The sequence below is a fragment of the Cupressus sempervirens genome, chromosome 2, assembly GCF_028749045.1.
Source record: "Cupressus sempervirens isolate cs-2001-9-10 chromosome 2, ASM2874904v1, whole genome shotgun sequence".
In the NCBI taxonomy this organism is placed as follows: domain Eukaryota; kingdom Viridiplantae; phylum Streptophyta; class Pinopsida; order Cupressales; family Cupressaceae; genus Cupressus; species Cupressus sempervirens.
The window spans coordinates 397,830,175-397,846,972 of NC_143119.1; the positions used below are offsets into that span (position 1 = coordinate 397,830,175).

A 16,798-nucleotide genomic window follows, 5' to 3' on the forward strand; every position below is an offset into this window, starting at 1 on the left:
GTAATTTTTTGAAAACAACATAATCGCCCTCCCGAAATAGTTTTGAATCAAAATTAAATCCTTCTTATGAAAATATAAAAGATTCATAACACGAAACCTAAAATAATACTAAAACAGTCTAAACTTTATTCAATAAAAAAAATCTAGCCGCACTAGACAGAGTGTAAATGGCAAAGATTTCTTTTATTACTATTGTCATGGCCTGCTGGAATCTAACGTATTTATAATAAAAATTGTCCAAAAACACCCACCAAAATTGTTTTGACAAAATAAAATCAGTTATAAAGGTAGACATAAAATGATTAAAAAATAATAGTTACAGGAAGCAGAAAGTATATCTAGGCAAATCGGACCCAATTTAAAATAACTAAGGATTTTTCTAGTACTGCTTAAATGTGTCTTTAATTTAAGATAAATGGCATTCAATAGTAAAATCTGGACAAATCAGACACTCTTTAGTAAAACAATTGAGCATTGCTGAAATGTTTTCAATTTACAAAAATTGAACCCGACATAAATAACACAACACTATTACCAAAAATGTTGTGGTTTAAATTAAATTGTTTTATTAAACTAGGTTAAATGGACAAACCAAAAAAATAGCGCTTAGATAAAAATATACAAAGAATGTGAAAGAATGGGGGTGTTTAGGGCGAGCAAATGGCGTTGAGAAGAACGTGAATGAGCATCAAGTCGACAAAATACTGGTGCCCGATTTGTCCGTCGCGCCACTTGGCCTTTGCCGGCTCGCGGCCATAGTGAACTCCATCGCTGCACTTTGTATCATAATGCCAGGGATACGTCATATCAAAATCATCCACAACCAAATCGACCAATTTCCTCTCCCTCAATTTCTCCAGCAGGATGTGATTGTACGTCTCCATCTTGAACGGATTGAACCAGAGATCACGAGCATACCCTCCCGTCGCGACCGTGCTCCGGTACAGAAAAACCGGCCGCTTCAGTCCCCGTCTATCGACGGACTCCATGACGGAACTCCAGAACTCGGCAGCCATGGCGGCGCCGCCGGCGAACAGGCGGGTGTTCTTCCAGAATGCGGCGTCGTGGAGGCCGGAATTCATGATCATCACGTCCGGGACAGATTTCCCCGTGAAATACGATCGCAGCAAGTCGCGGAACCCCTCGTTGCTGAGCGAATTGAGGCCCTGGTAGTTCATGGTGTCGTTCCAGTGCCCGTTGAAGATGTTCGTGATGCGGACGCTACTCGAACCCGGGCCGATGAAAGTCCTGTCGAAGCGCCTTGGCAGCTTTTTAATGTCCTGTCCGAGCACAAAGTTGAGCATGTTGCGTATCGTGTCGCCATGGTTCGAATCCCCCCAGAAGAAAAGCCACTTCTTGTCCAGGCCTTTCCAGGCCTCGCGAGCGTTGAAGATGTGGAAGCTGCAGTGCGCGGAGTAAACCCAGCCGTTGCTCTCTAGTGAACTTAAGCGGCCCGTACACCATGGCTCAGGGCACGGCTCTTTCTTTGGAAGGCACAAGAATCTTCCTTTGCTGTTTATTTCGCATGAATCGTCGTGAGCGCCTCGAATCCACCTTCCAGACCAGGTATCTGCTGTGAAATCCGAGTGTTTGCAGCGGTTCAGAGGAGGTGCCGGGTTCGAATCCCCGGAGAAATTGATCGTGAGATTGAGCACCTCCTGCCTCCGCGCCCAGCGGTCGGGCCTCAGATGGAGGCCGTTGAAGTTCCCGAAGAGGAGAATAAGTTTCAGGTTGTAAATTCCGGCGAAGCGAGGGTCGATCTGGAGACTTATGCTGTAAGATCCGTTTCCGAGGTCCACAACCGGCGGCCGTGATTTCCAGGACGGCCCTGAGAGATCAGATTCGTAGTAGTCTCCGCCGCAACAGCGCGGCTTTGAGTGCCGATCCAGGGCCGTGAAGACGAAGCTGTGAACGACTCCCGCCTGAAGAACCGCCGGCTCGCCTGAAGGAAACCCAAACAGTGAGACTTCAACTGTTTCCAATCTATGGCAGGGTTTTGTGCCGTTCTGAGCCAGAAGACTCAGAAGCTTTTCCGTCTCGTTGTGCTGCTGAGGGAATTGAATCCAGTTAGGGTTTGAAGTCGAGCTCGTTTGGGTTCTGTTCTCGGCAGGCAAAACAAGACTGAATTTTTCCTCCATTATCTGTGGCGCTGGAGCTTCTGCTTGCGGCGGTGATCTGCTGCTTTCGAGTACTGGATTGTTGTGTTCTATGGGCGGGACTCCATTGTAGTGAGGAGCAAATATGACCAGAGACACTGTAGGGGATTCGAACCCGGGCTGGACGTGAGTCTTCCAAGAGTCCAGCAAAGTCGCGCGGTCGAAACTCCACACGGCCAAGATGGTTGCAACGAACAATCCAGCGGCGAACTTCGCGTAGGCGACGAGCGGCTGCGTCTTCACGCTCATCTTCTTCCCTTCAAACACCATTATTCTCCTCTCGTACAGATCTCTCAAACCTCTGAAGCTCAGATTTCAAACCAAAAAAATAAATAAAGAAAGAAAACAATTTGATTTTTATGGGCTGGGAGATATTATATCTTGGTGCAGAAATCGCAGAAGCGGCCAAGGTTTCTTGAGAAATCCCCCGGGGTTGTCAGATTGCCCGGCCCATGTAAAGATAAACCGATCCACGCGGCTGAAGATGGGCTACATGATATCATATGGGATGAACTTGAGCCAAAAGCAGTTCCACCACAGTCGCATGACATACGTCCACCATTATGAGTTTCCAAACTGAAACCTTGACCTTTTTCTGTCGGCTCCTACCAGCGAACTACTTCACTGTAAAAAGACGGTAAGAAATGGGTCGTTATCGGTACTCTCTACAGGCTATTGCCGGTCAATACTGGCACTTGCATGTCACGAAAAAAACGAAACGGTGACCACTGCAAACCATCCATGCTAACTACTCCATCGTATGTAAGGTAGAGAGAGCTCAATTATTATCTTCAGATATCATGTCGTCTAGAAAATATTATAAAAATTAAAATTATAATCTTCAAATATATGGAATGTCTGCAGGAAAACTAGAAAATAACCATATTTTTTTAAATATAATTTTTACCTATAGAAAAAAAATATAATTTCATAAATTATATTATCAAATGGTGTTTAAAGAAATATTTTAAATATTATTAGAACTTAATTTGAATGTGCATGTATTTTCTTTTACAAAACAAAACAATGACCTTTCAAAATGTTAATGTTACATGATATACATTAATAAATAATAGATAATATATATTTTTAAGTAAGATATTATTTCAAATTTGTCTTTAAAAAATATAGATGAAACTATGAAAATAATTTAAATAGAACTAGAGCTTATTGTGGTGTGTATATATTTGCATTTTACAAAAGAAAAAGAAACGAGCACTTACAAATGTTTGTGGTGTGAGATATATTATCTATTTTTTTAGAAATAAAAAGTTGTTGAAGTATGTGTAGAAAAGAAAAACTAATAGTAATGACCACTTGAAGTTCTAACTATTACATTGTACTAAAAGGTAGGCTAAGTACTATTACATTGTACTAAGATTTTTAATTTTATAATTTATTAAAAATAATTTTCTAGATTTTATTTTACTCTTATATGGGACCGATTTCATGGATTACAAAATTAATACTTAGATTAATCATACTTTATAATTGACAATAAATAATTATTTATATAATTATAATTTTTAAAAAAAATATTACTACAATTATAATTATATAAATTATAACTATAAAATATTTTTATTAATTAAAATATTTCATATACTACAGATAATAAGATAAGATCAGTTTATTTTATATCATAATAAATGTATTAAAATAAAACTCAAAAAACTATAGACATAAGTCACCTTATGGCACTTGTTTCAATTTTCAAATATGTCTTCAAGTTATCATTTTAGAAATAATCTAAATAGAACTAGAGCTTACAATGGTACAAAAGGATAAAAGATGAACACTTAGAAATGTTTGTACTAAATGATATTATCTAGTTTTTTTAGAAATAAAATATTGTCCCAGTTTCTAAGTATGTCTTCAAATGTTGTCCATAGAAATAATCTAAATTGAACTACAGTTTACTAGGGTATGTGTATATTTGGTTTTTACAAAAGAGAAGGTAATAACCACTTAGAAATGTTAACTATTACATTTTTCTGACTTGGAAGTTGGTGATATATCCTAGGACCTATAGTGTTTTAGGAAGAAAAGAAAAAAATTCAATTTTCAAATATATTTGCAAATGTTCTCCATGGAAATAGTCTAAATTGAACTAGAGTTTACTTGAGAATTGGGTGTATATATATTTATTTTTAACAAAAGAAAAAATCAATCATAGTTGATGATGCTAACTAGTACATTGTACTAGTAGTGATATAGAAATAAAATACTACTTCAATTTTCAAATATATTTTCAAGTGGTGGTCATAGGAATTATCTAAATCAAACTAAAGTTTACTAGGGTAAGTAAATATTTGCTTTTTAGAAAAGGAAAAAATTAAGTTCACTTAAAAATGTTAACTAATACTTGATACTAACTTAATAAGTAACAAATTTTTTTTATTTTTTTTTAAGAAATAAATACTTACCCAATTTTCAAATATGCTTTCAAATTGTGTACATAGAAATAATCTAAAGTGAACTAAAGTTTACTAGGATGTACATAATTGATTTTTTATATTAAAAAAATAATAATAATTACTTAAAACAAAAAATTACTTAAAAATTACTACTACTTTGTACTAGTAAATGATCATCATCTATTTCTTTTAAATTAAAAATATAGTTTTAATTTTCAAATATTCCTATAAATAAATTTGATTATTTTACCAAGGAAGAAGATAATGACAATTTCAACAACTTAACTATTAGTCATATATTATCTTTTTTAGGGGTCTTAAAGTTTGGGCATCTCCTCCTCAATTTGACAAATAATTTTTTTTTAGGGTGGCTAATTTTTTTTCATGTTCATTTTAAGTGGTTATTTTAATAAATATTAGAAATATTATCATTTTACTTCATATAAATATTTTTAAAATAATATATTTTTAATATAAAAATATTTATAGGAAAAGTAATTTCAATGTTATTTGTTCAAACTATAAGATTCTAAAATAGAGTAGGGTAGATAATAATAAAGATTACAAATATTATAATTTTACTTCATATAAATATTTTTGATATAATATATTTTTAATATAAAAATATTTATCATGAAAATAATTTTAATATTTTATGTTCAAATTATAAGATTCTAAATATATGAGCCACTCAATTGGAAATAAATATTTAAAATAAATTATTGAAAATTTATAATTTTGTACAAATCAACTAAAGATTTAATTGATTTGAATTTAGTGGAGAAATTTTTTTTAACAAATTATATTATTTAGATACATGGTATGAAATATGGGGAATGTAATTAAAGATAAATGTCATTGAACTTTTCATGTATCAATACTAAATGGAGATTTCAATTATATTATGACATTTTCAATAGAGTTTCTAACAAAACTCATAGTATTAAAAAATATATATATATTATCAACATTATATTTTCTTCATACAAAGAAATGTCCCAAGATATGAAAGGGAATTAAAGTGGACTAGCTATGAAGTATAGGGCTCGTTTGAAGTCTATGGAAAAGGAGAAATTGAGCAATATTTTCATGTATAATGAACAAGCATGAGGTGGTGATGGACAATTATGAATGAAAGAAATAAGTTTTGTACCCAATAATAATCTAGGGCTTTAGTTATATGGCCATTTGTAATGAACAAACATAATGTAGCAATGTAGGAATAACATGAATAAGTATCCTAAGAATTGTCTAATCCAAACATTTTTTAATAAAATGGTTTAAAAAAAAATTCTCATAATTGTTTTTTGAAATGGATATTCAAATCAAGTTATTCATTTTGTTGTGAACATTTATGTCAAAAAATATAATTTCATTTCTAGAGACAACAAATTAAACTTAACCTTTTGTGAAATTGAATCTAATAATATTACTAAAAAATGAAATTTATTTTTTTTTGGCAAAAATGGACGAGCCACTATATGTATGTATGTATGTATGTATGTATATGTGTGTGTGTGTGTGTGTGTGTGTGTGTGTGTGTGTGTGTGTGTGTGTGTGTGTGTGTGTGTGTATGTATATATACATATACATATATGTATATATACATATACATATATGTATATATATACATATATATATATATATATATATGTGTGTGTGTGTGTGTGTGTGTGTATATATATATATATGTATGTATGTATGTATGTATGTATGTATGTATGTGTATATATATATGTATGTATATATACGTGTATGTGTGTGTGTGTATATATATATAACTAGCTCAAGAGCTCAACTGGGAAAGAACTAGAAAGAAAACCTAGCATCGTCGCAATATGTACAAATAGCTAACATCAATATATACAACTTTATTATATCGATGAACAAAACTCATATCATCCAAAATTTGAAATTTGTCAAATTTTGCATTTTCATCACACAGCAGGCATGGTGGTCTCGAATTCAGTCAAGATTTTCAACAATTTATATGACATGCCTAAAGTATGGAAAATAGCCCAAAAGAAAATAGAAAAAAACTTCTATGCTATCTTTCTACCATATCCTTGCTTGAGGTGTCCATAACAGGAGTGGATGCCAGAGTAGGATTTACAAAGAAGCCCCATCTGAGATTTGAACACGTTAAATAAGCAACCTCCCATCCCGAGCTCCGACCCTCAACAGTAACATCTGAAATGCCAATGGAAGATGGCGCACCCCAAACATTTTCTTTAGTGACATCCAAGTGAGGTAGCCAAGTAGTTTCTTGTGAGACATGGTGGACAAAACTAGGAGCATTAAGAGCTGAAGTCAACTAGCCTCTTGGTTCATTAACCAACTGAGTTGGGGGAGCTAAAGGTGTCTTCACAAGTTTTGCTCATGCTTCAGAAACTGGAATACCCAAAATATCAATCATAGCAAATCCTACTTTCTTCACCTCCTCTATCAACTGATAACCCAGAGCACGTGCCATGAATTGTAGGGTCTTAGTTAGGAACTAAGGATTATGCTTTTCAAAGGATTTTTGTAGTGCTTCAAATGTCATCATAGCCTCATGATTCTTCATAAGCATGGTTCTTGAGAATATTCCACCTACCAGGGCATTTTCGGACCACAGATCATAGCTTTGCATCGCCCTTTTCAACTTGTTTTTAGTCCAGTATTCTGGTTAGACCACTTTGATAGCAATAATTTCCAATCTTGACATTGACTGTAGGAGATCCATGGCATTAGACAGGAATAGGGAAACCAAAGTTGAAGGAAATAACACATTCCTTGCAGATATAGAAAAGAGATGCTCCCCAATTATGGTTTAAATTGCTTGGTGAATGTTCTAGGAGTGCATAATGAAATATTGTCCAGGACCGCATCATCTAGAGGGTGAGAAATTGCGTCTTCCTCCACCACCGGTTGAGGTTTGATTCTAAAGTTTTTAGGAAGGATGTAGCTATGAAATTGGTGACAAGAATCACATTTCACACATGATTCTTGTGAAAGCGGCATTTTGAGGGCAATTTAGATGGCAAGAATAGAACATTGAAAAGATGAAGACTTAAGAAGAGGTCCATTTATTAAATCAGAATCCAATTGCAATTTGTGTAGGGCAAGGTACAAAGCTGACACCCCCAAAATTTATGAATAAGCAAATTGATCTATTGTCGTATGTATTTGAATTTAATCTTGTCATGTGCAAAGTACCACATGTCCAACTTGAAGCGAAATCATACTTCAAATGACGTCAACCAACAAGATTCTGGTCAATGAGAGAGATTTAGCATGATTTTACCATAATCTCGCACATAATAGTCTAATTTATAAAGATGTCATTTAATGTTTGGTACCCAACTTGGATAGTGCTCGATGACCATCTAGTGATGTCAGACTACCCATGAGTGCTCGGTTATAACTATGGTCAATTAGCTCAGCATAAGTCATTTCCTTCTTAGCTCAGCAATCATACATGTAACTCGGTCATTATACCTATAAGTACACAATAATAATAACAACTGAGTAGCTTAGTATGAGTCTCTTCCTTCTATGACTTGGCCTATGTAGACCACTCGGCACATGAAACACATTCGGCATCTGAAATCACTAGCTTTCTCAATATAAATATCACTCGGCACATATAACACACTTGGCACCTGAAGTCACTAGCTAGCATGGCACATGTGGCATTCTAGCTTACATGGCATCAACTATGACTTGGCATGTAAAAATTACTTGGCACATGTAACACATTCGACACTTGGAGTCACCAGTTTACTCGGCATCAACTATGACTTGGCGCATATAAATTACTTGGCACATGTAGCACACACGACACTAGAAGTCACTCAGCACCTATAAGGGATTCTAGTTCGGCACCTATAAGAAGTTCTGGCTTAGCACCTGAAGTCACTCGGCACCAATAAGAAATTCTAGCTTGGCACATACATTGTACTCAATTTCTATAGGTCAATAGCCATTAGCTCCTACAAGTCCTTATAATGCTCCATTACTCGGTGTAGCACATTTGGCACCTAAAATCACTCGGTACCTATAAGGAATTCTAGCTTGGCACCTATAAGAAATTTTGGCTCGGCACCTGAAGTCACTTGGCACTAATAAGAAATTCTGGCTCAGCACATACATTGTACTTGGCTTCTATAGGTCATTAGCCATTAGCTCCTGCAAGTCCTTAAAATGCTCCATGAATGCAGAAGGATTTAATGTAAAAGTTGTAATCCCATTAAAACCTAAGTTGGAGAGATAATCTGCCATTCTATTACCCTCTCTTTATGTATGTGAAACTCTGACTTCTTGAAACTGATCAATGATATTCCAAATTTGCTGGAGCACATATTTGAGTTTTGAAGATGACGATTGTCTCTTAATACAAGATGAGATTATAACTTGAGAGTCACCTTCAATCTGCACCTGATGGAAGTTCTCTGACTTTGCTAGAATTAGTCTTGAAAGCAACGACTAAGCCTTAGCCATATTGTTAGTTCCTATAGATAGGGGTGTCATTGTAATTGCTAGGACATTACCAATGCAGTCTCTAATGCAAGCTCCCAAACCTAATTGTCATGGATTACCTCTAGAAGCTCCATCAAAGTTGAGTTTGACAAAGCCAGTCATAGGTGGTTGCCATTTAACTGTAGATCTATCTGTAGGAGTATGCAACTTTGAAGGAGTGCCAGTTCCAAATGGAATAAAAATTGATTTCCATTCTTGAATGATACTTCCATCCCAAGGAGTGATAACTAGATTAAATTTGCATCTATTAACACTCGCATTAGTAACTTCTGGGACCAAATTTTCAATGATTTGGAACACTTTCTCTAGGGATGATACTTCTTTTCTAAAAATTCTCTTGTTTCTTTCCCACCAGATAGCCCAAATTACTAAAGTAGGTGTACATTTCTAGATTCCTACAAAGAGGGCATTGGGGTAAAGAATTGGCCAAGCCTAAAATATGTCCCAAATATTATTTTGTAGTGGGGTATAAAAATGTAATTTGTTTAATACAAACATCCAACATTGATATGAAAATTGACAACTTGCAAACAAGTGGTCAATTGATTCATCTTCCTCACCACATAAAACACACTTAAAAGGAGAGGCAATACTCATCCTAGCCAATCTATCACTTGTTAGAATTATATGCTTAATTGCTAGCCATGCAAAGCACCCAGCCTTGGGTAGCACTACTTTATTCTAGCAGAACATGAATGCTCGAGAAGGTTTTTTTTCGACTCAATTTGCTGGAGAAGTTTGTAACCTTTCTTGATTGAATAGTTACCATTTTTGGCTGGGATCCACATTAGTCGATCCTTAGCCTTTGATACAAAAGCCTATCTATTTGAGAAGATAGATTGAAGTTGTTGTTTGTATTGAAAATCTAAAGGGAGTTAGTTTGGATCTTTCCATATTACTTTCCTTGAGAAAATGCAAATTGCATCCATAAAGTGAATAGCAAGGTTACCCCATTCTGCTTCTGTAATTGAGACGATATTTTGCATATTTGGCATTGTATTTAATGGAGGATGTCCATTCCACGAGTCACCGCAGAAGTTGATCTTGTCCCCACAATTTAATTCCCAGGAAATGTAATTTAGCACAATATCTCTAGATGCAATCATGAAGTCCCAAATGACTGATCCCTTAGGAGGATCCAACATAGAGAATATTCTATGTGGCTCATTGTTATCTAGATATTTCTATTGCATAATTTAACACCAAACTAATTGTGATTTAGTGTACATCTGCCAAGCCAACTTACCACCAAACGCTTTGTTCCTTGTTGTCAAATCATGAATTCCTGCTCCACCTAAAGTAGGATGAAATGTCATATTTTGGAGAGAAATAACTGGAAGTTTCTTTTCATTAGTCAAATTTCTTGACCATAGAAAACCCTTAATAAGTTTTTGAATTTGTGAAATAACAGAAGATAGTGCTTGCATGATAGCCATATAATAATTAGGTATTGCAGAAAGGACTAACTTAATAAGCAATGTTCTACCAGATAATGATAGCCATCTAACTTTCCAAGAGGCAATTTTGCTCTTAATTCTTTGATATACACCCTCCCAAAAACTTTTCTTAGGATCCCATAAAAAAAGGAATCCCAAGATAAGTGGAGGGTAGAAAATCCTCAGAAAACCCCAAGATATGCACAATCTTATCTGAGATTATTCTATTTGTGTAAAATAAGAAGATTTTTCACTTTTGAGCTTCTAAATATAGCAATAAAATTTTCTTAATCTATTTAACTTCAAAGACTGTTGAGGCACCAAACAATAATGTGTCATCAGCAAATAGAGAGTGCATGATTGAAATTGTTGTACCTTCAATTTTTGCTCCTTTCCACTTATCAGATAGATGATGGTGCTTGATATTCTTACTAAGGACTTCAGCCATGATGATGAATAAAGCCAATGAAAGAGGATCAGCCTGTCGGAGGCCTTGTGTGGAGGAAAAGAAACCAGACGCTAACCCATTAATAATGATTGAGAACCAAGCCCTCGAAATGCAAGCTTTAATCCACTTACATCATTTCTTATCAAAGCCAATTTTTTGGAGGACTTGAAAAAGGAAGTTCTAGCAAACTCTATCATAAGCCTTTTGCATGCCTAACTTGATAACAAAATTAGAAGATTGATTACTATTGATGGAGTGAAGTACTTCATGAGCTACCATTGCAACCTCCATTATTTCTCTACTAGGAACAAAACCACCTTGTTCGGGAGAGATTATGGATGGAAGAAGTTTTTGAAGTCATAGATAAATGGCTTTAGTAATAGTTTTGTAAGTCAAGTTGTAGAATGAAATTGGGTGAAAATCTGCAAAAATTTTGGGCTCTTTGGTTTTTGGAATAATTGCTAAAATTAATTAGAATATATAGTTTTAACTAGTAGCAAGCTTTTGTGCTTGCAATGAAGAACTGATAAGTGTTTACTTTAAGTAAAAGAATATTTCATTTTGTAATAAATTAAATAAATAATATTTATTAATTTAATTTATCATATACTAATAAGTTATCATCTAAAAAATATTCTCATAAAAATCTATCATGAAAAACTAATAAGAAAATAATATGAAAAAATTAACACCTATAAAGTGGAGGAAAATATATAAACTAAAATAATTAAAAAATAATTTATGAAATATGAGAAATATTTAAAAATAGCAACTCCCACAAATATCATGGCTAAACTAAAAATTAATACTTAAATTAAAATTATACCAATTTAAAAAATAAATCAAAACAATTTAAAAACTAAAACTTCAATCATACAAATATCATAATTGTTAATCCTATTCGCTAAACTCAAAATTATTATTTAAAGTGAACAACAAAACTAATTTAAAAAATAAATTAAAAACTAAAACTTCAAAAAATAATTATAAAAACTAAAAACTAAACTAATTTGAAGTCTATTGGCTTAAATATATGAATAAAATAACTATTTTTAAAAATTCCCAAAAATTAATATGAGAAATATTAAAAAATAATAAAAATAAGAACTCATCCCACAAATATCCTATTGGCTACACTAAAGATTAATATTCAAATTTAAAAAAATAAGCTAGTTAAAATAATTTAAAAATTAAAACTTTAATCAATTTTAAAAATTAAAATTAAATAAAAAGAAAGAAAAACATGAGTAGATAATAACTAATTAATTTTCTAAATTAATAGAAAAAAAAAGAGTTCAAAGTATAGATAAATTAATTAATTAATTAAATACAAGAGTTTAAAATGGAGATAAATAAAAGAAAAAAATAAGAGTTAATAGTGTAGATAATAGCTAAATAAATTAAATAAATAAGAAAAGAAACAAGAGTTAAAGTTGGAATGAGATAAAATTGGTCGGAAAATAATTAATGGCAAGAGCTAATAGTTTTCCAGTTAAAGGATGACAATTTTCCGACCAAAAAAGTAATTTTACGAGAACAAAGTTCCACATATAGCCTATCGGCTAAAATATGTATTTTAAAATATAATGCATACTTTAATATTAAATCTATTTTATTATATATATATATATATATATATATATAAAATCTATTTTCCTAATCATTTTGAATGACTTAAATAAGACAAACGAGAAATACAATAAAAAATGTATTCAATGCTTTTGTAATTTAATATGGATTTATTAAATTATTTATTAAAAATAAAAAAATAATTTTATAAATATTCATCACAATCTTTAATGTTAGACATAATTAATAAAATACACTTTTACCCGATCAACCCTTAAATCTTCTATCATAGAGGGATACAAAATTAAATAAAAATAATATTAATTATGTTTTATCTATATATGAAATCAGACCTTAGAATACAGAAAGTGCTTCCGATAAATATGCTCCTATAAGACTCCAAATATATGAGCCAATCTTTTGGAAGTAAAATACTTTTATTCATTTTAGAAACTAAAAGTTATATATATATATATATATATATATATATATATATATATATATATATATATATATAAACGGCCAAAGTATTGTATTATATAAAATAATAAAGAAATACAGAGTTCTTTATTCAAATGGGCACTGGTAGGAAAGAACAGAGCAAGAAAACCTTCAGTCTTGCCCGGGATCAAGGTCGTATATTATACAAATTTAAAAGGGGCATGCCCCAGTACAAGTTTTCATAAACATTTCTTCCAAAGTTATACATAGTTTGTAGCATTATTCTATCTTGATTAATCAAGCATGATTTGAGAGAATAAAGAGCTTGAGAGAAAACAAAATTTCTAACTCCAAGCTTCAAATGATCTGTAAAGGGTTAGATCTAAAAATCTACACGACAAACTCAACACCACCCTTTAGGTATTAGTCAAAAAAAATATAAGGGAGAAAAAAACTAGAATTCAAACCAGGCATCCAACGTAGACACCAACTATAATGAGCTACCTTTGTAGATCTAAAGCTAAATATTGGAACCACATCTCTTTATCCACATTTCTTGCTTCTTAATGCAAATTAGTATTTGTTTGAGCCATATTTATTTAACTACCTTATTTTTTGACAAGATTTTTATTTTTTATATGTTACAATATATAAATTGTTGGGGATCATGTTTACATTATTACATAAATGGTCATCTTAATTATTGATTGCAATCTCTTGCTCATATTTATTCATTATTTGCCATATTTTTAGTTTCTTGTTTCATTATTTTTTGTTTAATCGAAACCCTCTACTAAGATTATTAAATTTGTTCTTGCTTATGGATTTTAAATTCTGATTGTTAATCTTATTGATCTACGATGGGTGATTTCAAAGGCCAAAACCTAATACATAATCTTACATGCCTGATTCCAATTACTTCCTTCTTGTTTACTTATGTCTAAGCCTTCTAAAGTTATTAACCATCATTTGTTTCATAAAACCCAAAATGATCATTGATCCAAAGTCTGCAAATGGAATCAATCATGAAACGTCCATAACGGATACCACCATAAAAACAAAACGATCAAAAGTGGTAAATAGGGCAACCTACAAAACATAAATGTTAACTGTATATACTGTATTAATAATAGTTAATATTTACAACCATAATCTCCATATTAGGAGAACCACCCACTCCTATGAAGCTTGTAGCCTAATGTTCCGAGATGTACCTAACTACTAATGCCAAGATATGAATACCTTGAGATAATGGGTCACCAGTGGCTAAAAATCGGGTAAAACTAACCCAAGGTTGAAAGAATATATACTATTCACAAGCCTAACAATAATCCCATAAACAAAACCCTACACTCAGGATCCACTGCAATACTATCAATATACTAAAAAACAAAGGACAAAATCTCATCCTTTTTAATGCATACCATAATAATCTCTAAAGCTTCTTTGTTGTTGGTCACTAGGCACCCAAGAGGAAAGATGAAGGCAATCTGCTCTTTGTTGGATTTGTACAGATGGGGAGAATGAATTCTACATTCTCCAAATTTTCCAAATCCACCTCTGGCTCCACATAAGCAGAATAGAGGTAAAGGTAGTTTTGGAGCCATATCACATTCGACTCAACCATTATTCGTCTCCATCATAGAAGAAAGGAAATATCTACCTCCATCTACTACCATGCTTGGTAAAACTTGACATTGTCCCTAATAGCCAGTATGGGGCGCCTGAATACCTTAGCTTAACCTAAGCTGCCTAGTGGGTGACTCGTATGTACCTCCGAGAGAGGAATCCTTTGATTAGTGATGCTTAAAATTGCATGCTCCAACCCTTCTAGCCAAGTTGGATCAAAGATGTCGCGACACAAGTTTATGATCAAGCATTGCTTAGCGTTTGACTTGGCTAGACATGCTACAAAGGACCCAATAACATAATTATTTATGCACCATGTATAATCATAATTGAATATATGTTCTCCCAAGACTCTACTAACTACTACCCTTGATAGATCATCCATAGGATTCAAAATCCTATTCCACCTTTTAGGTTTGACATTCCCTCTAAAAGACATAGTCCTAGGTTCTAAAGCATGGAAAATGCAACAGAGTCCATACTTAAACCTACACAGGAACTATAAAAATAAATGACACTTGACGATCCATCAAGGAGACACCCCATTTATAGAGGGAAGGAGCTGAATGCTCTAGAAGGTTGATCAAATAATGACGTCAATCTTCTTTCTTAACTTAGTTACCAATTTATAATGTTTTCACAATCATTACTAAGTAATGTCTAAATGTATATTTGATAAGAAATTTTAATAATAGGTAATTATTAAATTATAATATTTAATATTTAATTATCTTTTAATGATTATTAAAAATTAACATTTCTTCACCATCTGCCCCTATATTCGCTAGTTTATCAACTTTTTAGTTTCCTTCTCGAAATATATGTTGAATTCTAATTTCTTCAATGTGATCAAATGACTTAAAAACTTCTTCTAGTTTGGAGTTTAATATCCAATTTGGAGTGGTCCTCTTCCTTAAGGTGTTGAGCACAATTTGTGAATCTCCTTCTATTGTAAGCCTTTTAATTCATATGTTAAGGCATAATTGGAGTCCTTCTTGAAGGGTTTCAAGTTTTGCTAAATTGTTCATCGTATTTCCCATAAATCTCACTATTTTGACGATCCATTCCCCAATATCCTTGTTTGTGATACATCCTATACCCAATTTTCCTGGATTGCCTCTTGATGCCTCATCAAAGTTCAATTTCCATCCATATGGGGGCAGTTCCCATTTACATTTATCCCTTGCCTTTTGATTACTTTTCTTATAAATTAGCAATGGATTGATCAAGTTGTTCCAATTTCTTTTCATTATACCATCCCATTCTGAGAATGCACCTTCTTCTTTTATCATTTTTCTTAGATGAACATTCATGACTTCTATGCATGCTTCAATTTTGTTATATATCATGGAACTAATCAATTTATTTTCACTGAAAATCCTTCTATTTCTTTCTTTCTAGATTCCCCACATAAGAATGAAAGGACAAATGTTCCAAAGTTTATCATAAATATTGAAAGGTTTATCTTTAGGCCAACCTTTCAAGTTACTCTCCAGATTATTTGGTAAGGGCGAGGTCCAAGCAAGTTTTTGCCTAAGCCATTGCCAACATTTTTTAGTTTACGAGCATTGGAATAATAGATGATCTATAGTTTCACTAGCTTTTTCACATAATACGCATCTTGATGGGCCCTCAAACCCAATTTTCTTAAGCCTATCAGCTGTCAAGATCCTCTTTTGGAGGATTGCACAGAGAAATATTCCTGCTTTTGGAAGACAAGTAGAATCCCAACATAGTTTAAGAGGCATATCTACCTCTTCCCATCTTTGTGATTAAATAATAAGACTATAACCTCTTTTGACATTTTATCTTCCATCTTTGGAGGCTCCCCAAATAATTTTATCTCCTCTTTCCATTTGATTTACTTTCCTCTTTCAGAGAATACTTTCAAATGACTCATTCTCTATAGTTTCCAGATTTATACCTTTTAAGGTTTTCCATGCCCACACCTCTTTTCCATTTTTCTCTATCTTGTATTTCTAATTTCTAACATGTATCCCCCATATGTTTACTAAAGTATTCTTTACATTTGTTGGAATGCCTAATCTATCCATGGGGGGATGACCATCCCACGAGTCCTCCCAAAAGAGTGCTTCTTCTCCCTTCTAGTGCTCCAAGTAATAAATTTACTAATTAGTGTTCTACATCTTACTATGAAGTTTCAACTAACTGAACCTTTAG

The 16,798-nt window shown here is 33.0% G+C and overlaps 1 protein-coding gene across 1 annotated transcript; it reads right to left on the minus strand.

The window, feature by feature from the left end:
- Nucleotides 1–543: 543 nt before the first annotated feature.
- On the minus strand, nucleotides 544–2,858 carry LOC149572813 (uncharacterized). The gene has a single exon (XM_089813893.1). It carries the CDS (start codon nucleotides 2,424–2,426, stop codon nucleotides 648–650), a length of 1,779 nt encoding a protein of 592 aa, XP_089670019.1. The 5' UTR covers nucleotides 2,427–2,858; the 3' UTR covers nucleotides 544–647.
- Between the last annotated feature and the right edge of the window lie 13,940 nt (nucleotides 2,859–16,798).

What these genes read in the sequence shown, in the direction of transcription:
- LOC149572813 (XM_089813893.1), bottom strand. Translation starts at nt 2,426, where the DNA reads ATGGTGTTTGAAGGGAAGAAGATGAGCGTGAAGACGCAGCCGCTCGTC.